The sequence below is a fragment of the Peromyscus californicus genome, unplaced genomic scaffold (genome assembly GCF_007827085.1).
Source record: "Peromyscus californicus insignis strain IS unplaced genomic scaffold, ASM782708v3 Scaffold_2__1_contigs__length_46816999, whole genome shotgun sequence".
Classification (NCBI taxonomy): domain Eukaryota; kingdom Metazoa; phylum Chordata; class Mammalia; order Rodentia; family Cricetidae; genus Peromyscus; species Peromyscus californicus.
The window spans coordinates 25,167,445-25,190,788 of record NW_026294540.1 but is presented as its reverse complement, the minus strand read 5'-3'; the positions used below and the strand labels follow the sequence as shown (position 1 = coordinate 25,190,788).

The 23,344-nt window shown below is 47.6% G+C and overlaps 2 protein-coding genes across 2 annotated transcripts; both read right to left on the bottom strand.

Annotated features, from left to right (window-relative positions):
- Positions 1-9,347: 9,347 nt before the first annotated feature.
- On the bottom strand, positions 9,348-9,977 carry LOC128120755 (claudin-13-like). Its single transcript, XM_052754955.1, has one exon. It carries the CDS (start codon positions 9,975-9,977, stop codon positions 9,348-9,350), a length of 630 nt encoding a protein of 209 aa, XP_052610915.1.
- Positions 9,978-10,028: 51 nt separating this feature from the next.
- On the bottom strand, positions 10,029-22,917 carry LOC128120754 (claudin-4-like). Its single transcript, XM_052754954.1, has 2 exons — positions 22,189-22,917; positions 10,029-10,082 (listed from the first exon to the last, which is right to left on the bottom strand). The coding sequence occupies exons 1-2, from the start codon at positions 22,915-22,917 to the stop codon at positions 10,029-10,031; spliced, it is 783 nt and encodes a 260-aa protein (XP_052610914.1).
- Positions 22,918-23,344: the final 427 nt, after the last annotated feature.

Genomic DNA, 23,344 nt, shown 5'->3' with positions numbered 1-23,344 from the left:
GGGACAAAGCAGGTTGTTACTGCCACCGTGTCCCCACATGGACTAATCAATTAGGAGTGTGCTGTGGGATGGTCTTTTTGTACTCTGTGAGTACGTGGTCCTACTATTGTTTAATAAAGAAGCTGTTTGGGAACACAGGATAAGAGCCATGTTGGAAATCCAAGCAAAGATACAGAGAGAAGAAATGTGGAGTCAGGGGGAAGCAGAGGACTGCCGGGGGAGGTGGGAAGGGGGTACGATGTAATGGAACACAGGTAAAGCCACGAGACACGGGGTGATACAAAGATGAATAGAAATGGGTTCATGAATAGCAAGTGTCCAGAGAAAGCCTTTCTCTGGAGGCAGAGAGACACAAAAGCAGACAGAGACTCAGTCCACACCAACAACAATTACCTCTGTAGAAGCAAATGTCTGCGGCAGCAGTGTGAGGACAGCAGTTGACAGAGGCATCTGGTGATAGAGATTGAGGGTGTCTGAGGCTATGACAGGGGGTGGGGCACAGGGTAGAGTTTCAAATCATGTGGCCTCAGAACCAGCCTGTACTGCCTTATGTAAAAAGTGTGTGTGTGTGTGTGTGTGTGTGTGTGTGTGTGTGTGTGTGTGTGTGTGTGTTTCTGTGTCTGTGTGTACCTATGGGCACATGCTTAGAAGGAATGTGTATGTGGAGACCCTAGGACTACCTCTGGCATTAGCCTAGGATGTCATCTATGTCCTCTAAGACAAGTATCTCAATGGACCAGGACTCATCAACTGTGCAGACCTGGCCAGGAAGCCCTGTGGCTCCCCCTGTCTCTTCCTCTTTGGTACTAGATTTACCATCACATCCTTGAACATGCTGCATATATTTTTTTTCTGGTTTTTCAAGACAGGGTTTCTCTGTGTAGCTTTGCGCATTTCCTGGAACTTGCTTTGGAGACCAGGCTGACCTCGAACTCACAGAGATCCACCTGCCTCTGCCTCCCGAGTGCTGGAATTTAAGGCGTACGCCACCACCACCCGGCAAATATGCTGCATATTTACCAGGGTTCTAGATTGATCTCAGTTCCTCCAAGCTCTACCTCAGTGCTGGGTTTCTTATTCCGAACCTCAGAATAGTTCCCTGCAGCCGGAATCTGGACTAAAAGTGTCCATAAAAGAAACCCCTCGGGCTGGAGAGATGGCTCAGAGGTTAAGAGCACTGGCTACTCTTCCAGAGGTCCTGAGTTCAATTCCCAGCAACCACATGGTGGCTCACAGCCATCTGTAATGAGATCTGGTGCCCTCTTCTGGCCTGCAGGCATACGTGCAGGCAGAATACTGTATAAATAATAAATAAATAAATTAAAAAAAAAAAAGAAACTCCTTTCTTCGCTCTATATGGGTACTCACATACACACATTAGGTACAACATATTTATATAAATATTTATTGTATAAAATAATTGAGTAAAATAGATTGTGCGTACTCTTAATTTTTGACCTAAACAGAGACAAGTTTGGAAAAACAGACTGCTCTGTCCCCAGCTTCCCTCCTCTGTGCACGGCCAGCACATGCAAGGGCGGACCAGTGACCATTCCCTGGCCAATGGGTTGCAGTAGAAGACTCCGCATGGTGATTGACAGGTAGGACTAGATTCACATTGTCAAGGTCTCTTTCCTCCCTACTCCCTCCTTACATTTTTAATGACACACTCCAGTGACATAACACAGGTCAGCGTTGAACTTACTGTCTTTTCTCCTTGACCTCCACAATGATGATGCTGAGGTGTACTACACCAAGGCCCCGGATTGTCCCCTTTGTCCTCTAGAGAAGTGTCCAGCATGATGAGTTGACAGACTGGGCACCAAGGCTTGGGAGCAGAGGTGACAGAAAAAAACAGTGACATGGCTGGGTCCCTGATGGCATCACTGACCCCAGACCACATTGACCATTCTGTTTTCTACATTGGACCTGAGCATGTCCTCTCCTGAGGGACCCACCAGGCAACATTCATTCATGTCCAGTAGAAGCTGATGGTGTCCCCATATACTCTCCTCATATCCATTAACTAGGACAGTTTCCAAATGAATTGTGAATGCTGCCCTCAAAAATCAGGGTTTCCTCACCGCCTGCTGTTCACTTCCCACACCAAATGTGCCTCAGGGACAAAAGTGTCCAGTGCCAGGCAACACCGAGGTAATGTGGGACACACAGAGACAAAGACAGAGTGTCTTAGAGTTTCTACTGCAGTGATGGGAGGAAAGGGGTTGTCAGGCTGATGTGTCCCTGGTCACAGTCCACTGAGGGAAGCCAAGGCAGGAACTGAAGCAGAGGGCATGGGGAAACACTGCTTACTGGCTTGCTCATCCTGACTCCTTATACAACCCAGACAGAAAACCCTAAGTGTTGTTGTTGTTGCTTTCTTACTCTTTGTGTCTTTGGGGCCTGCCACCCAGCTCCCAAATAAATCATGCATGGAGGCTTATTCTTAATTATGAATGCCTGGCCCCTGCTTGGCTTGTTTCTTCCCGACGTTTTACCTTTAAATTAACCCATCTGTCTTTTGCCTCTGGGCTTTTACCTTTCTCTATTTTTGTAGACCTGTCTTTCTTACTCCGTTGCTGGTTGTGTAGCTGGGCAACTTGTCCCTGATGTCCTCCTTCTTCTCTTGCTCCTAAATCGCTCCTCTTTCAGACTTTCCTCCTATTATCCTCTCTGCCTGCCAGCCCCATCTATCCTTTCTCCTGCCTCACTATTGGCCGTTCAGCTCTTTCTTAGACCATCAGGTGTTTTAGACAGGCACAGTAACGCAGCTTCACACAGTTAAACAAATACAACATAAACAAAAGTAACACACCTTAAAATAACATTTCCCAAAACTAAGAAGATAGCTCATCCAGTAAAATCTTTCACAGAAGACACTGTGTTGTAGTTTACAGTGGGAGATAAAGTCCTCATACAACCATACAACAAAACTCACATAGGATGTTTATTGGAGGAGTGGGGACAGAGACTTGCCTCTGGAAGAAGCAGCAGAAAAGAGACAGGGTGTGGGTAGAACTTGTCTCTTAACGGGGACATAACTCATGCCCAATGGGTATGCAGCAATGTAGTAACCTTAGGACTCTGAGCTGGCTAGCATACCTGCTAGAATATTGCCAAATGCATGTGCATAGAGGGTATCCTTAGTGGTTGCAACTGAATGCTCACATATGTGTGCACACAGGGAGTGGCTGTGGTTGAATATTTTTTTTGCCAGGTCCAAAGGGCAGGCCAGCATAATGCCTGAATGCTAACATTCCTCCCTTTTGTTTATTATCCTACAAAGGTGAGGAATTAGAAAGGGGTAGCAGGTGAAGTGGAGTGAGGATGCCAAGTTCTTGAGACTGATTCCAGCTGACCTGGGGGATGTCACTCATCTTTGGGAGGGACCTGAGAAAGCTGGAGTTCTGGCCACATCCTGGGATGGTTGGTTGTTCCATTTAGCTGTCCAGGCTCTATGGAACAGTGCCTGTGTACAGTGCCCAGCAACACTGAGATAATTTGGGACACACAGAGACAAAACAAAACAGAGTGTCTTAGAGTTTCTACTGCTGTGATGGGAGGAAATGGTTTGTCCGGCTTATATATCCCTGGTCACAGTCCACTGAGGGAAGACAGAGCACGACTGAAGCAGAGGGTATGCAGAAACACGGCTAACTAAGACAGCCTGACTTCTAATACAATCCAGAACTACCTGAGGGTGAGTTTATCCACCCTGCAGAGCCCTGCTAGCTCAGTCGGTAAGAGCATGAGACTCTTAATCTCAGGGTTGTGGGTTCATGCGCCAGATTGGGCGCCACCTTTTACAATCAATCCACAAGAGTCTGTTAAATGGGAAACAGAATTTATTAAGATATAAATTGAGGAAATATACTCAAGATAACAGAAGGGAGTAGACAGCAGAAGTCATACTCTGATCTGACTGGGAGCGATTCCATCTCACAGGCAGGAGCAGGGAGAAGGAGCATGTGACCCTTCTCCCTTACCTTATAAGTCATGTACAATGGCAGGAAGCACCGCCTCCTTTGGGCCAAACAGCCCAAGGTCCTGAGCAGAACAAATACTACTACAACTGCCTGCCTAGGGATGGTACCTTTCACAGTGGACTGGGCCCACCTACATCAATCATTAATTGAGAGAATGCCTGACATCCATGCTTAGAAGCCAATCTTATGGGAACATTTTCTCAATTGAGAGTCCCTCTTCCCTAATGACTCTAGCTTGCATCAAGGAGACAATAAACAAATAAATAAATAAATCAGTAAATAAAAAAAAAATAACCCGGACACACAGACACACAGAAACAAGTAGAGACAGACAGACAGAGACAGAAAACCCGAAGCAGATGGCTTAGCCAGTCAAATGCTTCCCATAACTCATGGCTAATCTAGGTTTTCAACTTGACACCTGGAAAGAGGGATCCTCACCTGAAGAACTGACTCCATCAGGTCGTTCTCTGGGCAGAGCTGTGGGGCATTTTCAGGGCTACCAATTGACCTGGGAGGTCCCAGCCCACTGAGGGCAGCACTATCCCTAGGCCTGTGGACGTGAGTTGTATAAGAAAGGGAACAAGCCAGGAAGAGATGTTCCTCATGGTCTCGGGTTCAGTTCCTGCTTCCAGGATCCTCCCCATAAGCTGAAGAAAAAGACACTTTTCTTTCCCAACTTGCTTTGGTCATGGTGTTTATCTCCCTAACAAATAGTAAACTAGAACACAGCATGCAGGCATGACCATGTGAGTTTGGTCACAAAACCTACATTTAAAAAGCGAGGTGTGGCAGAGTGGGATTGTCATCTGGCCACTGTGAAGGTGGGAACCAGAAGATGCTGGGATGGAGATGCCAGTTCATCTGGCTGAATCCCCAAGCTCCAGGCCAATGAAAAGCCATGCCTGTTGAGGGCAGCACAAGATCTGGTGGTAGGTGGCTGCCTTGGGGACAGAGGCAGCCAGATTTATGTTAGTTCAAGGCCAGCCTGAGCATGGCATCCTTTCTTAAGAACTGAAACTAAAAAATGTTGGGTCCTTTGACACACATCTTTAATCGCAGCACAGGGAAGGCAGAGGCAGGTGTGAAGGGACACTAGACCCCTGGGGCATGTGCCTCTGGCAGGCCTTGCCCTTCTACTCCATTCCCTCTGACTTTAATAATCTATTACAGTACATTCATTTTTTTGTAATAATCTATTACAATACATTCTCCCACACTCCATCTGCTTTTAAAAACTGTTAAGATTACATTACTTAAACTAGCCGCCAAGGTCTATCCCATATATGGTAACTTCCTCCACCTGAGGCTGACTACCAAAGTCCAGCAATCAAGAGCCCCTTTTGATTCACCTAATTAACATGCTCAATTAATATTAAACATCTCATCCTATCTCGGGTTTCCCCATTTACCTTGGGCCACCTCTGTCTCCCCTCTATACAGAGGCAGTTCTTGTCCCTCTAGGACAATTACCCTTTCCCTCTTCCCTTGTCCCTTCCCCCTTCTCTGATGTCTCTTTAGTCATGATTGTTTCTTTAATAAATAAATAAAATTGTTGCCCTAATAAATAAAGCTGGCCTGGAGATCAGAGTGTGGAGCTAGTCACTAGAGGCCAGGCAGTGGTGGCACACATCTTTAATCCCAGCATTTGGGTTCTTATGCCTCTGATCCCAGTACTTGGGAGGCACAGGCCTTTGATCCCAGCACTAGGGAGGTAGAGACAGGAAGTGTTAAGGCTGGGAAGAGAGAGGAATATAAGGCAGGAAGAGACAGGAGCTTGTCTTCCCTTTCAGGCTGAGGAGTTGGAGAGGTGAGAGGTGGCTGTGGCTTGCTCCATTGTCTCTCTGTAATTTCAGCATTTACCCCGATATCTGACTCGGGGTTTTTATTATTAAGAACAGTTAGAACTGGTACTACACCTTTTCCTTCTCCCTCATACACTATCGAGATTCATGCTACATCCTAGCCCATTCTAACACAGACCTCCCCTTCTCTCCTTAAAAATTACACCAGCAAGGTCATTTGGTTCTGTTTTCTGCCTGATTCAGATGGATATCACTTTAATTTTTCTTCCCCGCCTAATAAACGGTCTCTCTGTGCAAACAGGTATTGAGTGCAGTTTGTGCTGATTCCAGGATCCAGGAGGACGCCCCCACTATCAGGGTCTCCTTCAAGGCACGTCTCTATGATTCTAGGCCCGCCTGGTATAAAAACTAGTTCCAGGACAACAAAAAATATGCAGAGAAACTCTTTTCAAAGAAATTTTTTTTTTAGAGAAAAACAAACCAACAAAAGCTAAAACCCCTCAGAGTGAGGATGGCAGCTGGCAGCTGTGATTCTCCGTCTCAGCACAGAGAGCCCTGAGACAGGATGATCACACCTTCCAGGGCAGCCGAATCCGAAGCAAAAGCAAAGGTTCTTTTTATTGTTGGGAGTTAACTCAGGCCTCTCCATCCTCTGATGAGGAGCAGAGCAGGAGAGACCCCGAGTAGCAATGGAGCCGGGTTTTTATATGGGGAAATGCAAGGGGGATCTTGGGGTCTACAGACTACATAGGAACAGACTTGGGATTGGTTTATGTGAGTGGCAATCATTTTAGTAGCTATTACATGGTTAGAGTTAGTTGGGAGTTACAGTTATCCATTTTTGGGCTAGCCTGGACAATCCCAGGCTTTGTCCTTCAGCTGCAACAGAGGCTATCTGGCTTATCCCGAACTGACTGTGGGGGCTGGATCAGTGGCCCAGGCTTGGTGCATCCTATCTCCCTGTCCCTGCTGACAGGGGCATCAGTGATTGTCTTTTGTTCATGGCCCTCCCAGAAACTTCTTGCTCAGTCCCAGGAAACTGAAATTGAGGCCTGATCTTTGAGAGAAGACTGAGCAGTCTGTTGTGGTGTCTGCTTGGTCCTCTCAATCTCTTAGGACCCTAGGAACCAAGAGCTGGGACTCCTTCACTGCATCAGCTGGAAACTTCTGCACAGATAGAGGGCAATCCGATTCCATGGGGAACCAAAGGCTGCCCTTCCTCAACTTCTCAGAGTCCAGTTCTCTGCACAGCCCAGTACTCACTAATCCCTCACTCAGGCTCTATTCCAGGGCCTGGACCCCACCCCTACCCTTCCTTGGGATCAGGATTCTACAAATCTAGGAGGAAGAGGCAAGTGGATATCTGGGAGTGATAATCTAGTCTGGTCTACACAACAAGGCCCAAGGTAACTGTGGCCACAGATTGAGACCCTGTCTCAACTTGCTAGACAAACACACACACACACACACACACACACACACACACACACAAACACACACACTGAAAATCAAAGGGAGGACAAGCTGAGCACCAGCATCCATCTCTCTCTGCTTCCTGACTGCAGATGGAGTGTGACAAGCTGCCTTACACTCCTGTTCCCATGCTTTCTCTGTTGTATCCTCAATTGTGAGTCAAAATGGACCCTTTCTTCCCTCCTGAAGTGACCTCTGGATGACATATTGTGCCAGCAACGGGCAGAGAAACAAAGACCCCCGAGTTCGCAGGAGTCACTGAGCCAATGTGAAACACCCAGCCCTGCCTTTCCACACACAGCCATCCCCTGCTCCAGAACACACACAGTGGGAGCCTCTGAGGAAATCCACAGCTGTGCTGGGCAGCCCTGACCACACATGAGACAGCACTTGTGCAGAAAAGAATGATTTAGACAGAGGAAATATGAGGAGGAGGAGGAGGGGCGAGAGACTGGGCCAAAGCGAATGGGGACAAGTGTAATTCCAGGTCAGTGTCCATCTGAGGGGACAAGTGTAATTCCAGGTCAGTGTCCATCTGAGGGGACAAGTGTAATTCCAGGTCAATGTCCATCTGAGGGGATGGCAGATGGAGCAATTGTCACAGCATGAGGACCTGAGTTCAGATGCAGCACCCCTGTGAAACACTGGTGTGGGGCACACACCTGTCATCCATGCTCTGGAGAGAAACACACAGCAGGAACATGCAGCTTGTTGGCTGGTCAAGCAGGCCTCACAGGTGGGTGCTAAAGAGACCCTGTCTCAGGAAACAGTGGGAAATTTGTTTTATAGGGACACCTGACATGGTCCTTGGTCTCTCTCTCTCTCTCTCTCTCTCTCTCTCTCTCTCTCTCTCTCTCTCTCTCTCACACACACACACACACACACACACACACACACACACACACACACACATACACACTACATCTCAATGAACTCAACCAGGCTATACTTCTCCATAAGCTGACTGACTTACATGTTATCATAGTACCACAGTGACCTCCCGCCAGGGGAAGGTGGTTACCAGTACCCAGGCTTATCTTCTGCAAGCAAGTGGCAGAACTGCCAGGGCCACAGACTATCAGTAATTTCAGCAAGGATCTCTGTCACAAGAAGATCTTAATGAGGGTATCAGAGAGGAACACACAGGTGGCAACCTGGGGCAGTCCCTGCTTGCCCATTCCCCAAAAGCCAGCAGCTCTGGCACTAACATCCTAATTAACCTTCAGTCTGTTTCCAGTCACCCCATACAGAGGGTTTCTGCAAACCCTGAAATAACTCCATCCCAGTCCAGCAGAGGTCCAGTAACTTTATTGGGGTCCCTATTCATGGGTGACTCATCAGCTGCATCCACAGGAAATGCACCACAACAGTGTGCTGACTCATGACAGCTGCATCCAGGAGGTCCCCTGGGCCAGTTTGCAGCCAGGTCCATGGAGGAGTTTTCTCTCCCCTTGTATCCCCAGCACTAGTTCCCTGAGGCTGAGGAGGTCACTGGAGTCTTAGAGCTTCCTGGTTCTCCTTCTTCCATCAGGCCAAAGGTGCTTCAGTCAGAGGGGAACAGCTACAGAATAATAAACAGTCACAAGGTGGTCTGAGCTGTCTACAGATGAACAAATCCAAACCACAGAGACTGGCCTACCGCATGCATTGTTGTTGTCTGAGGAGTGTTGGGAGAATTCCACAGAGCTACAGCCTGTGTGACCCCAGAGTGTTACCACCTAGCTTAGATCTGCCTTTTATGATTGCTACCTCCTGTCTCCTGGATCTTCTCTTTGAAGTCTTATCTGAGAGTTTCCTAAGAAAACTTAGATTAGGAACAACCCAGAACACTGTGGTATTTCTTTCCTGAGAATTTGTGTTTGGCATCATCCCTTTGGGGGGCTTAGATAAAACTAAGTTTTATCTAGTTTTGGTGTAGGAATTGACCTGATAAAGTGTGAATTGTATAATAATGAAAGGGCCCTCTGCTAAGCTACTGTAGAGCAGCCCATAGAGACCAATCCCCTCTGCAGCTGGGAAAGGCTAGACTCATCCTTGAGGTGCCCCTCTCTCTTCATTCCAGTGACCTGCTAATTGAACCTCACTAACTCCAGATATAAAGCACAGAGGGCCCTTCCCAGGAGCCCTCAAAAGGAGTGGGCTGGTCAATCTTAGTTGGGTCCTCACAACACAGCAGGGCCCCTCCCAGGAGGACCCCTCCCAGCAGAAACAGCAGAGAGCTGAGCCAGCTCAGGTAGAGTGAGGCTCCCATCTCTGGTTTCAATGGGAAGACCATTTGAGGGTTGGTGATACCAAGGATGACATTGTGTGTGACCCAGGACGCAGACACCAACAGCAGCAGACCAACCCCCAGGAACAACCCACTTGCCGCCAACTTGATCTTTTTTGCATTATTCACATTTGACACACATGCAATGCGTTCATCCCCGATCATGTACAGCAGCAAACCCAGCCAGGTGATGATGATGCAGATGACCACCAGAACTCGAGACACCTGCAGGTCCTGTGGCACTACCAGGTGTGATCTGTACCACCTGCATGTCTGGCTCTTGAGTCCGTTAATCTCACACAGGATCCAAAGGCCCTCCCAAAGGTTGGTCTCTTCCGAAAATTTCATCACATGCCACGAGGGCAGGCCACAGCTGATAATGGCCACTAGGCTGCCCAGCTTGATCAGAGAGAAGCTGGCTGCTTCCAGTTCCTGGCGACCCATGGCTCATTCTCTGCTGGACACAGGACACAGAAGACAGAGGGGATCTGGCTCTCAGCTGCAGGGTTCGTAGGGCTGAGGATGGAGTTTCACCATGTCAATAGTGAGCTGTCCAGAGAACCAGCAACAGAAATGAGGGTCACTATAGAGTCAGACATGTTACCAACAGGAGGGACCTCAGCAGTTGACACAGCGTCCTGGTGAAATAGGTTAAGCTGATATGGGATTTGGCAGAGGGTGGGGAGAGGGGGGAGTTTCAGTGCACAGGCCTCATGGGATCAGATCTCTGTACTCTTTTTAATATGTGTGTGTGCATATTCATGTGTGTGTGCATATTCATGTGTGTGGGTACATGTTTCTGTGTGTCTTCATGCACTAGTGGGCACAAGAGTGTGGACACAGAGGACAACCTCTGTTGTCATCTTCAGGAACGCTATCCACCACCTTTGAGATGAGGTCCCTCAATGGCCTCCAGTTCACCAATTAGGCTAGAATAGCGGGTCAGGGTCCTGGGAAGTCAGGTGACAACCCTCCTAATTCCCTAAGCCATCCGGGGATACTGAGTTCTGGGGATCTGAGGACACAATACAGAAAAGGGACATTGGTCAGCTGCACACCAAGCAGAGACCTCCTGTGGTCCCATGCACTGCTATATCTGATATAATATTCTATCTTGTCAACTTATCAGGATGTAGAATCACCATGGAAACAATCCCCTAGGAATATCTGAGAGAATTCCTAGGCTGGGTAACTGAGGTTGAATCCTCATCCAGTGGGCAGCACCATTTTATGGTTTGGGTCCCAGAAGAATGGAAAGTAGAAAGTGACTGAGCCCCAGCATCACCTCTCTGTGCTTCCTGACTGTGGATGTGATGTGACCGCCTGCCTCGTGCTCCTGCCCCATGACATCCTCGCCATGATGGACTACATCCTGGAGGACAGGTTGTTTTGTGTTAGTGTTTTATGACAGACAGAGAAGGCAAACTGTCTAGATGTTGGTGCAAACTCCTTTAATCCCAGCACTTGGGAGGCAGAGTTAGTCTATCTCTGTGAGGTCCAGGCCCGCTTGTATACAGATTGAGTTATGTTTCAGCTAGGACAGAGTAACACTGTCAGAGAGGGTGTGGGGGAAAGAGAGAGAGGGAGAGACAGAGAGAGGGGGTAGGGAGAGAGAAGGAAAGAACACTCGGGCACACTAGAACATGGTCTGAGCTGAGTTCAGGGATAAACAGAGACACCATGTTGACAGAGGCCCACCATGTGCTCTCTTGCTGGGTGGAGGATCCAGTGCTGATCCTGGGACTGAACAATTCATTTTCAGCTGGGGCCTTTCAGGACTGTAGGGCTCCTCCAAGCATCAGCAGCGTGGAGCTGCATCAGCCTGGGTAGAGCCAGACACCCTACTCTGCTTTCTGCATGGAGCCCAAGAGTGCATTGGAGCAGCCATAGATGAAGTTGTGTGTTCCCCAGGACATGGGCACCATTGACTGCAGGCCAGCACCAGGATCAAGACATCCACCCTCCTCACAATCATGACATCATCTCTGTCATTAGACAGCCATGATGACACTCAACCTCAAACATACACAACAGCAAACCCATTCCATTATACAGATGACCATGAGGACCTGAGACACCTGTGGCCCTGAGCTGATGTGACCCAGTAGCCATGGTCCTTATACTGTATAGTATATTGTCTGTGTACCTGGCACATTTGCCATAGACCCCGCCTAACATACGATTCTAGCCCTTACATCACATGCAGGAGATATTGTCACCCTTCACAGGGCTGGCAAACAGCTCCAAAGGGCCACTGGCCTGCCCAGTCTGGCCACAGAGGTGCTGACCTGCTGCAGGGCCTTGAGAATCATGGCCCAGAGTCACTGTAGTTAGGTAAGGGAGTTAATAGGGATCTGGGCTGAGCTGTAGGATCCCAAGGACTGATGATGGACCTCACAAATGTCTAGAGAAAGCCTTTCCCTGGAGGCAGAGAGACACAAAAGCAGACAGAGACTCAGTCCACACCAACAATAATTACCTCTGTAGAAGCAGATGTCCGCGGCAGCAGTGTGAGGACAGCAGTTGACAGAGGCATCTGGTGATAGAGATTGGGGGAGTCTGAGGGTATGACAAGGGGTGGGGCACAGGGTGGAGCTTCAGATCATGTGGCCTCAGAACCAGCCTGTACTGCCTTATGTAAAAAGTGTGTGTGTGTGTGTGTGTGTGTGTGTGTGTGTGTGTGTGTGTGTGTGTGTGTTTCTGTGTACTGTCCTGTGGGTGCATTCCTAGATGTCGTGTGCATGAGGAGACCAAAGGATTTCCTCTGGCATCATCCTCTGGATGGCATCTATCTCCTTTAAGACAAGTGTCTCATGGACCAGGGCTCATCAACTGTGCAGACCTACTGGACAGGAAGCCCTGTGGCTCCCCCTGTCTTTTCCTCTTTGGCACTAGATTTACCATCACATGCCAGAGTATGCTGCATGTTTACCTGGGTTTTCAGATGGACCTCAGGACCTCCAAGCTGTACCTCAGTGCTGGGTCTCTGTATTCTGAGCCCAGAACAGTCTCCTGAAGGTTTGAATCAGAGCAAAAGCATCCATACCATTGAATGAATCTCCCTCCTCCCATGTATATGAATGCATACATATAAATGCATTGAATTCAAGACATTTATATAATTAGATATTATATAAAATGATAATTTAGAAAAAGAGAGCATGTCTACTCCTGTAGCCAGAAGTTTTTCTGTGTCCCACAGCCATTCCCAAATAAACACACCGAGGCTTACATTAATTACAAACTATTTGGTCTAATGATCAGGCTACTTGCTAGCTAGCTCTATCACCTTAAATTAACCCGTTACTATTAATCTATGTATCACCATATGTCTCGTGGCTTTACCTTTATAATACATCTTCCTTCGCCCGGCATTGCTCTGCTTCCCCCTGACTCCACCATTCTTCTCCCTGTATCTTTGCTTGGATTTCCAACCTGGCTCTTATCCTGTGTTGCCAATACAGCTTCTTTATTAACCAACAGTAGCACCACATCCTCACAGCATACAGAAAAACCATCCCACAGCACACACATAACTGATTGGTCCACGTGGGGACGAGGTGACTGTAGCTGGAGAATTTTTCTTCAGCTCCCGCCAAGCCCTGCCAGTCCTGGAGCCCACTTATAAAATAAACATACAGGTGCTTATATTATTTAAACTGCTTGGCCCTTAGCTCAGGCCTATCAAAGTCTAGCTCTTACTCTTATATTTAGCCTATTTCTATTAATCTATACTTTGCCACGTGGCTCGTGGCTTACTGGTACCTTACATCTTTCTTGTCCTGGCGGTGGGTGCAGGCAGTCTCCCCTCTGCCTTCCTGTTCCCTCTATTCTCCTCTCTGTTAGTCCCGCCTATACTTCCTGTCTGGCTACTGGCCAATCAGTGTTTTATTTATACAGAGTGATATCCACAGCACTTCCCCTTTTCTTCTTTTTCAAAAAGGAAGGTTTTAACTTTAACATAGTAAAATTACATATAACAAAACAATTATCAAGCAAGAATTACAGTTACAATATTAAAGAAGATACCCTATCTATCTTATATTTGTGTTTAAGGTTTTATATCTAACTTATCTTTTATCATAACTAAGAAAAATTGTAACTATCTAGCTTCAACTACATCAAAGACCTCAGAAGGATATAATACTACCTGAGAAACTGGAGAAGGATGTAAGCAACTTTTGGGAGTCTTGCCGGGTAGACAGAGACAGCTGACAGCCTGGACAGTCACCTCATGTTCCTTTGTAAAGTTGGGGCATCTGTCTTCAGCCCACAGGGTTAGAGTCTCTTGGTCATTATTCTCAGTGTTTTGTAGAATGTCTGGCAGTTTTCTCTGCGAAGCAGGAATCTGAAGGACCATTTTGTCAAGCAAATTTCAGTGGTCATCTTTCTATGGGTCCTGTATGTTCAGTTGATGAAGCAGTCCAGGCAAGAAAAGTTTCTTGTCCAAATGGCTATTTTTGCCAAGGTGAAGATAAACTCCATATGGAGTGTCTTTGATGTCCATCCTCCTTTCTGAAGTAAATCCAGTGTTGCCAGGAGCAGACATTTCTCACTGTCCAGAAAGTCTAAATTTTAAAAAATATTTTAAATGCCATATTCTGTAGGTCTTTGAAGTATTTGAAGATTTCTTATCTATCTGAAATATATCTATGTATACTTAGAAGATTTAACTAACATGGCTACAAGTATGATTATCATAGATGACTAATTATTAATCTATTTAATTATCCACTCCAATCTAAATGAGTTACATAAACATAATACCTCAAATGAGAATAGATATATATATACAGTATAACAAAATTAAGTTTAAACTTGTATCAATAAACTAAAATCTATACTAATGTAAAACTTTTTTTTTTTTTTGGTTTTTTGAGACAGGGTTTCTCTGTGTAGCTTTGTGCCTCTCCTGGAACTCACTTGGTAGCCCAGGCTGGCCTTGAACTCACAGAGATCCGCCTGCCTCTGCCTCCCGAGTGCTGGGATTAAAGGCGTGCGCCACCACCGCCCGGCTAAACATTTTTAACATAAACTAAAATCTATACCAAATGTAAAACATTTTAAACAAGTTGTTGTTCTTTAATAGTAGGTTCATTAATCTACCCTTTTATCCTATCATATCTATATCCTATATATCTATATCATATCCCCTTTTCTTCTTCTTTTTTTTTTAAAGATTTATTTATTTATTAGGTATACAGTGTTCTGCCTACATGTGTCCCTGAAGGCCAGAAGAGGGCACCAGATCTCATTATAGATGGTTGTGAGCCACCATGTGGTTGCTGGGAATTGAACTCAGGACCTTTAGGAAGAGCAGCCAGTGCTCTTAACCACTGAACCATCTTTCCAGCCCCTCCCCTTTTCTTCTTTAGAAAGAGATTGCATTTATAATCAACCTGTTTCAAATAAACATATTGGTTTTTCTCTGTCCCACACCAGAGGGCTCTTCTGATATGGGACAAAAGAATCTTTTAACCTTTTATTTTAGGAATATGTTTGGGTTTAGAGAAGGAATGAGCCAATTTCATCTCCAAAGCCAGCATGGTATATTTGGGAATTTGGGCGTAGCTTCTCTTACTACTTCCTGCTGGAGTGGGGTGCTGTATCTTATGGGGACACAAAGAAAATTTTAGGATTATGGAGTAGTCCGTGAGGGTGTATCGTCTGAGCCAGTTGCCTTGAAATGGTTCTGGATGTTGGATCATCTGGGCCATGGTGTCATTGGAGACCTTTCAGGTGGTCTTGGCTGGTCAAACCTGATGTATCTTAATCTGGAACAAATCCATAGCCTTTGGCTTTCTGTGGAAACAAAAGCAGAGCCTCCTTTCCAAAGCAACACATCCTTATATCTAAATTTTGAAGTCAAGGTACCTTTAAAATATACGTTTTGGTGTAACTCAACAGCTTTTACAATCAAATGTTTTTCTTCAGTTACGAATATCAAAGAGAACATAATCCAGATTCTCTGTGTGATAGCCATCTTTATGTGGCTTGTTTTTTATATTACCTTGAGCCTATTGCTTTAAACTGCAGTATAAGACTGAAACGGTGCTGTGGCTGTTGGCTCCGCCCACTTCAGCTTCCCAACATGGCGGTGGTACGTTTTCCGCCAGCTCTGGGAGCCATCAACTCTCAGAAATAGTGGGTCTATGCTTCTATCAAAGCAGCGTGTAGCCCAGAAACCTCTTTTTGTTTTGTACTAGCAAAGGCTAAATCCACCACTCAGCTTAATGTGCCACTTGAGGCTTCATTCCCGCCGCAGGTCGAGCACGCATGCCATGAACCCGCCATAGTAGATAGTAGCTCAAACACGCAGGCTGCTGCTAACTTGAAAGAGACAACTAGGAACTGTTTTTCGCTCCATTTTATAATCTTTTTACTCAGGTTTTAGGTGGAAACTCTTGCCAACATGTTGGGCACCATTTGTAGCTGGAGAATTTCTCTCTAGCTCCCGCCAAGCCCTGCCAGTCCTGGAGTCCACTTATAAAATAAGCATACAGGTGCTTATATTATTTAAACTGCTTGGCCATTAGCTCAGGCCTATCATTGTCTAGCTCTTACTCTTATATTCAGCCCATTTTTATTAATCTATACTTTGCCACGTGGCTCGTGGCTTACTGGTACCTTACATCTTTCTTGTCCTGGCGGTGGGTGCAGGCAGTCTCCCCTCTGCCTTCCTGTTCCCTCAAGTCTCCTTTCTGTTAGTCCTGCCTACACTTCCTGTCTGGCCAATCAGTGTTTTATTTATACAGAACAATATCCACAGCAAGGTGACAATAAAACCTGCTTGGTCCCCAGATTCCCTAGCTAGCTCTCGGCCATGATATGCCCAGCTCTGACCAGTGTTCTTCCTCTGACCAATGGCTTGCAGTAGAAGGTGATTGGCAGGTAGGACTGGATTCACACTGCCATGTTCTCTGGCCTCCCTACTCCCACCTTCTGTTTACATTGCATACACATTCTTGTGACATGGCACAGGTCAGCTTTGAACTCATGATCCTCCTGCCTTAACCTCCACAATGATGATTCTCAGGTGTATACCACCAAGCCCAGAGCTCTCCCTTTGTTCTCTAGAGAAGTGTCCAGCATGATTAGTTGACAGACTGGGCACCAAGGCTTGGGAGCAGAAGGTGACAGAGAAGAACAGTGACATGGCTGGGTCCCTGATGGCATCACTGACTCCCAGACCACATTGACCATTCTGTTTTCTACATTGGACCTGAGCATGTCCTCTCCTGAGGGACCTGCCATGCAACATTCATTCATGTCCAGTGGAAGTTGGTGGTGTCCCCACACACTCTCCTCATACCCATTTACTAGGATAGATTCCAGAGTGGAGTGTGGATGCTACCATCAAAAATCAGGTTTTCCTTACAGCCTGCTGTACACTTCCCACACCAAATGTGCCCCAGGGACAAAAGTGTCCAGTGCCAGCATCACCGAGGTATTGTGGGACACCCAGAGACAGACAAAGACAGAGTGTCTTAGAGTTTCTACTGCTGGGATGGAGGAAAGGGGTTGTCAGGCAGATGTGTCCCTGGTCACAGTCCACTGAGGGAAGCCAGGGGAGGACTGAAGCAGAGGGTATGGGGAAACACTACACTCAGCCTGACCTCTTATACAACCCAGCACTACCTGCCTAGGGATGCTACCGCTCACAGTGGACAGGCCTACCCACATCAATCATTACTCAAGAGAATGCCTGACATCCATGCTTAGAAGCCAATCTTATGGGAACATTTTCTCAGTTGAGAGTCCCTCTTCCCTAATGACTCTAGCTTGCATCAAGGAGACTATCAACAAATAAACAAATGAATGAATAAATCAGTAAATAAAAATAAAATAACCAGGGCACACAGACACAGAGAGACAAGTAGAGACAGACAGACAGCCAGAGACAGAAAACCCAAAGCAGATAGCTCAGCCACTCAAATGCTTCCCACAACTCGTGGCTAATCTAGGTTTTCAACTTGACATCTGGAAAGAGGAATCCTCACCTGAAGAATTGCCTCCATCAGATCGTTCACTGGACATAGCTGTGGGTCATTTTCAGGGCTACCAATTGACCTGGGAGGTCCCAGCCCACTGAGGGCAGCACTATCCCTAGGCATGTGGGCCTGAGTTGTATAAGGAAGGGAACAAGCCAGTTAGAGATGTTCCTTATGGTCTCTGCTTCAGTTCCTGCTTCCAGGATCCTACCATGGCTTCCCTGTTACTGAAGATAAAAACAACATCAATAACAAATAACATTTTTCTTCCTCAACTTGCTTTGGTCATGGTGTTTATCTCACTAACAAAAAGTAAACTAGAACACATTATACTGTTAGGATCATGTGAGTTTGATACCTTAAACTACATTTAAAAACACAAGTGTACTGGTCGGTGGTGGCGCACACCTTTAATCCCAGCTCTTGGGATTTCATGCCTTTGATCCCAGCACTAGGGAGGTGGAGACAGGAAGTGATAAGGCTGGGCAGAGAGGGGACTATAAGGCAGGAGGAGACAGGAGCTCAGCTCCCCTTTCAGACTGAGGAGTTGGAGAGGTGAGAGGTGGCTGTGGCTGGCTCCTTTGTCTCTTTGATCTTTCAGCATTTACCCCGATACCTGACTCCAGGATTTTATTATTAAGACCAATTAGAACGGGCACTACAATTTCCCCTTCTCCCTCATACTCTATCTCTTTACCAGCACATCCTAGCCCATTCTACCACAGACCTCCCCTTCTCCTCTTCAAAATTACCCCTGCAAGGGCATTGGTCCTGCTTTCTGCCTCCAGCCACTGTAACTTTTCTCCATTGGCTTAATAAAGGAATTCTCTGTGAAAACGGGTGTTTGAGTGTGGTTTGTGCCTATTCCAGGGTCCAGGAGGAAGCCCCCACTATTCAGGAGTCACCTTCAAGGCAGATCTCTATAATCTAGGCCAGACAGGTTTACAAAACTAGTTCCAGGACAACGAAGGATACACACAGAAACCCTGTCTCAAAAAAAAAAAAAAAAAAAACTTTTAAAGAAAACCAAACAAATCAAGAAAAGCTAAAATCCCTCAGAGTGAGGATGGCAGCTGGCAACTGTCTTTCTCTGTCTGAGCACAGAGAGGTATAAGACACGTTGACCACACCTTCCAGGGCAGCCTGAGATACAAAGGATGTCCCCATCAGGAACAAAGACAAGGAAGGAGGAGGCGACGTCTAAGAATGATAAGCAGTGCTTGTTACCTGGGCTGGTTACCTCTTGGAAAGGTCACGGCCACGACTATACCCAGTAGCAGTATCAGAGCTTTATTAGGAGGAAGAGGGGTGTGTGGGGTTGGGGAGGGGGAAACAAGAGAACCAGCCTGGGTAAGGAGCACGTGCAGAGAGAGGGAAAGATGGTGGGGGAAGAGAGAACAGAAGAGAGAGAGAAGGTGGGGTCTGTGTCCGGCTTTTTAAGGGTTCCAATGAACACGCTCAGGCGGGCTTACGGAGCTACACCATGCAAGTGCTGTTTGGGTGACCACGCCATGCGGACCTAATCCCCAGCACACACTGATGACACAAGACCCTTTGCTTAACTCCTGAACTGCACGTGTGTAGTCGGTCATGCAGCTGGAGTGAGGGCAGAATTCTAACAAGAAGGACAAAGGGGAAAGTCGAGTTCCTCAAAACACTTGGGCTGTCACATGATCAAAGAATGGTTCACAGTCTGTTAAACAGGCTCATCTTGTTGTACCCAGAGTCCCCCAGAGCCCATCAGGAGACCAAATCCAATGCCAAAGCAAAGAGTCTTTTTATTGTTGGGAGTTAACTCGGGCCTCTCTGTCCCTCTGAGGGCGGCAGCAGACAGGAGAGTCCCTGAATAGCAATGGGGCAGGGTTTTTATACAGGGTAAAGCAACTGGGCTCTTGGTGTCTACAGACTACATAGGAACAGACTTGGAATGGTTTATGTGAGTGGCAATCACGTTAGTAATTTTTAATTGGTTAGGGTTAGTTGGGGGTTACAGTTACCCATTTTTGGCAAGACTGGACAAGTCCCAGTCTTTGTCATTGAGCTGGTGTTGAGGCTGGCTGGCCAAGCATTTACTGTTGTGGGGGCTGGCTAAGTGGCCCAGGCTTGGTGCATCCTATCTCCCTGTCCCTGCTGACAGGGACATCTGTGCATGTCCTTTTTTTTTATGGCTCTCCCAGAAACTGCTTGCTTAAGTCTTAGGAAACTGAAATTGAGGCCTGATCTCTGAGAAAAGACTGAGCAGCCTGTTGTGGCATCTGCTTGGTCCTCTCAATCTCTCAGGATCCTGGGAGCCAAGAGCTGGGACCCCTTCACTTACCAGCCACTGCTACATTGACCAGAAGCATCTGCACAGACATAGAGGGCATTCTGCATCCATGGAGGAATCCAAGGCCGCCCTTCCCAAACTTCTCAGAGTTCACTTCTCTGCACAGCTCAGAGCCCATTAATCCCTTACTCAGCCTCCAGCCCAGGACCCCACCCCCTCTCCTCTTTGGGATCAGGATTCTACAAATCCAGGAGGAAGAGGCAAGTGGACATCTGGGAGTGAAAATCTAGTCTGGTCAACACAACAAGGCCCAAGGCAGCCATGGCCACGGAGTGAGACCCTGTCTCAACTTCCTACACACACGCGCACACACACACACACACACACACACACACACACACACACACACACACACACACTGAAAATCAAAGGAGAAGACAAGCTGAGCACCAGCATCCATCTCCCTCTGCTCCCTGACTGCAGATGGAGTGTGACAAGCCACCTCACACTCCTGTTCCCACGCTTTCTCTGTTGTATCCTCAATTGTGAGTCAAAATGGACCCTTTCTTCCCTCCTGAAGTCGCCTCTGGATGACATATTGTGCCAGCAACGGGAAGAGAAACAAAGACCCCCGAGTTCACAGGAGTCACTGAGCCAATGTGGAACACCCAGCCCTGCCTTTCCACACAGCCATCCCCTGCTCCAGAACACACACAGTGGGAGCCTCTGAGGTAAGCCACAGCTGTGCTGGGCAGCCCTGACCACACCTGAGGCAGCACTTGTGCAGAAAAGAATGATTTAGACAGAGGAAATATGAGGAGGAGGAGGAGGGGCGAGAGACTGGGCCAAGGCCTGTGGGGACAAGTGTAATTCCAGGTCAGTGTCCATCTGAGGGGATGGCAGGTGGAGCAATTGTCGCAGCATGAGGACCTGAGTTCAGATGCAGCACCCCTGTGAAACACTGGTGTGGGACACACACCTGTCATCCATGCTCTGGAGAGAAACACACAGCTGGAGCCTGAAGCTTGTTGGCTGGCCAAGCAGGCCTAACAGGTGGGTGCTAAAGAGACCCTGTCTCAGGAAACAGTGGGAAATTTCATTGACAGGGACACCTGACATGGTCCTTGGTCTCTGTCTCTCTCTGTCTCTCTGTTTCTCTGTCTCTCTCTCTGTCTCTCTGTCTCTGTCTCTGTCTCTGTCTCTCTCTCTCTCTCTCACACACACACACACACACACACACACACACACTGCATCTCAATGAACTCAGTCAGGCTATACTACTCCATGGGCTGACTTACATGTTACCATAGTACCACAGTGACCTCCCGCCAGCGGAAGGTGGTTACCAGTACCCAGGCTTATCTTCTGCAAGCAGGTGGTAGATGTGCCAGGGCCACAGACTATCAGTAAGTTCAGAGGGGAGCTCTGGGACAAGAAGTCCTTAGGGGAGTTTTCAGAGAAGGCTAGGCAGTGGCAGCCAGGCTGAGTCCCTGCCTGCCCCTCCCCCAACAGCTCTGACACTAACACTGTAGTGTTAACCTTCAGTCTGATTCTAGATACCCCAAATACAGACAATCACAGCAGACCCTGAAAGGACTCCATCCCAGTCCAGCTTAGGGGAGCAGTGACTTTATTGGGGTCCCATGTTCATGGGTGACTTATCAGCTGCATCCACAGGAAATGCACCACAACAGTGTGCTGACTCATGACAGCTGCATCCAGGAGGTCCCCTGGGCCAGTTCGCAGCCAGGTCCATGGAGGAGTTTTCTCTCCCCTTGTATCCCCAGCAGTAGTTCCCTGAGGCTGAGGAGGGCACTCGAGGCTTAGAGCTTCCTGGTTCTCCTTCTTCAATCAGGCCAAAGGTGCTTCAGTCAGAGGGGAACAGATAGAGAATAATAAACAGTCACAAGGTGGTCTGAGCTGTCTACAGATGAACAAATCCAAAACACAGAGAGACTGGGCCACCTTATGCATTGTTGTTGGGAGAATTCCACAAGAGCTATAGCTGGTCTGACTCCGGAGTGTTAGCACCTAGCTTAGATCTGTCCTTTGTAATTGCTACCTCCTGTCTCCTGGACCTTCTCTTTGAAGTCTTAGCTGAGCATTTCCTAGGGGTTCAAATCCTGTGAAAACTTAGATTAGGAACAACCCACACCACTGTGGTATTCCATTCCTGAGAATTCGCATTTGGCATTGTCCCTCTGGTGGCCTAAAATGAAAGGTTTTGGTGTAGGAATTGACTTGCTAAAGGTGTGAACTGTATAATAATAAAGGGCCCTTTGCTAAGTTATAGTGGGGCAGTCCTTATGGACAGATTCCCACTGCAGCTGGGAAGAACTGCACTCATCCTTGAAGTGCTGCTGTCTCTCCATTCCACTGACAGGGAAGGAAGACTCACCCCTCTCCTAATGGACATGGGAGGAGGGCTCTTCCCTGGAGCCCTCAAAGCACTGGCTTGGTCATTGTTGAAGCCCTCAAAGACACTGGACTGGTCATTGTTGGAGCCCTCAAAATCACTGGGTTGTTCATTGTTGAAGCCCTCAAAGACACTGGGCTGGTCATTGTTACTTGGGCCCTGACACCTGAGGTGGGCCCCACCCAGAAGGGCCCCTCCCAGCAGAAGCAGCAGGGAGCTGAGCCAGCCCAGGTAGAGTGAGGCTCCCATCTCTGGTTTCCATGGGAAGACCATTTGAGGGTTGGTGATGCCAAGGATGACATTGTGTGTGACCCAGGATGCAGACACCAGCAGCAGCAGACCAGCCCCCAGGAACAACCCACTTGCCGCCATCTTGATCTTTTTTGCATCATTCACATTTGACACACATGACATGCGTTCATCCCCGATCATGTACAGCAGCAAACACAGGTAGGAGATGATGATGCAGATGACCACCAGAACTCGAGACACCTGTAGGTCCTGTGGCAGTTCCAGGTGTGAAGTGTATGGCATGCATTTCAGGTTCTTGAGTCCGTTAGCCTCACACAGGACCCACATGCCCTCCCAAATGCTGGTCTCTTCAGAAAATCTCATCACACGCCAAAAGGGCAGGCCACAGCTGATAATGGCCACTAGGCTGCCCAGCTTGACCAGAGAGAAGCCGGCTGCTTCCAGTTCCGGGCGACCCATGGCTCATCCTCTACTGGACACAGGACACAGAAGACAGAGGGGATCTGGCTCTCAGCTGTAGGATTCGAAGGGCTGAGGATGGAGTTTCAACAAGTCCATAGTGAGCTGTCCTGAGAACCAGCACAGGAAAAAAGGGTCTCTGTGGAGTCAGACACACTGTCAGCAGGGCCGACCTCAGCGGTTGACACAGCGTCCTGGAGAAGTAGATTGAGCTTGAATGAGTTTTGGCAGAGGGTGGGCAGAGGGAGGAGTTTCAGTGCACAGGCCTCAGGGGATCAGATCTCTGTGCTCTTCTAATGTGTGCGTGCATATTCATGTGTGTGTGCATATTCATGTGTGTGGGTACATGTTCCTGTGTGTCTTCATTCACAGGTGGGCACAAGAGTGTGGACACAGAGGACTACCTCTGTTGTCATCTTCAGGAACT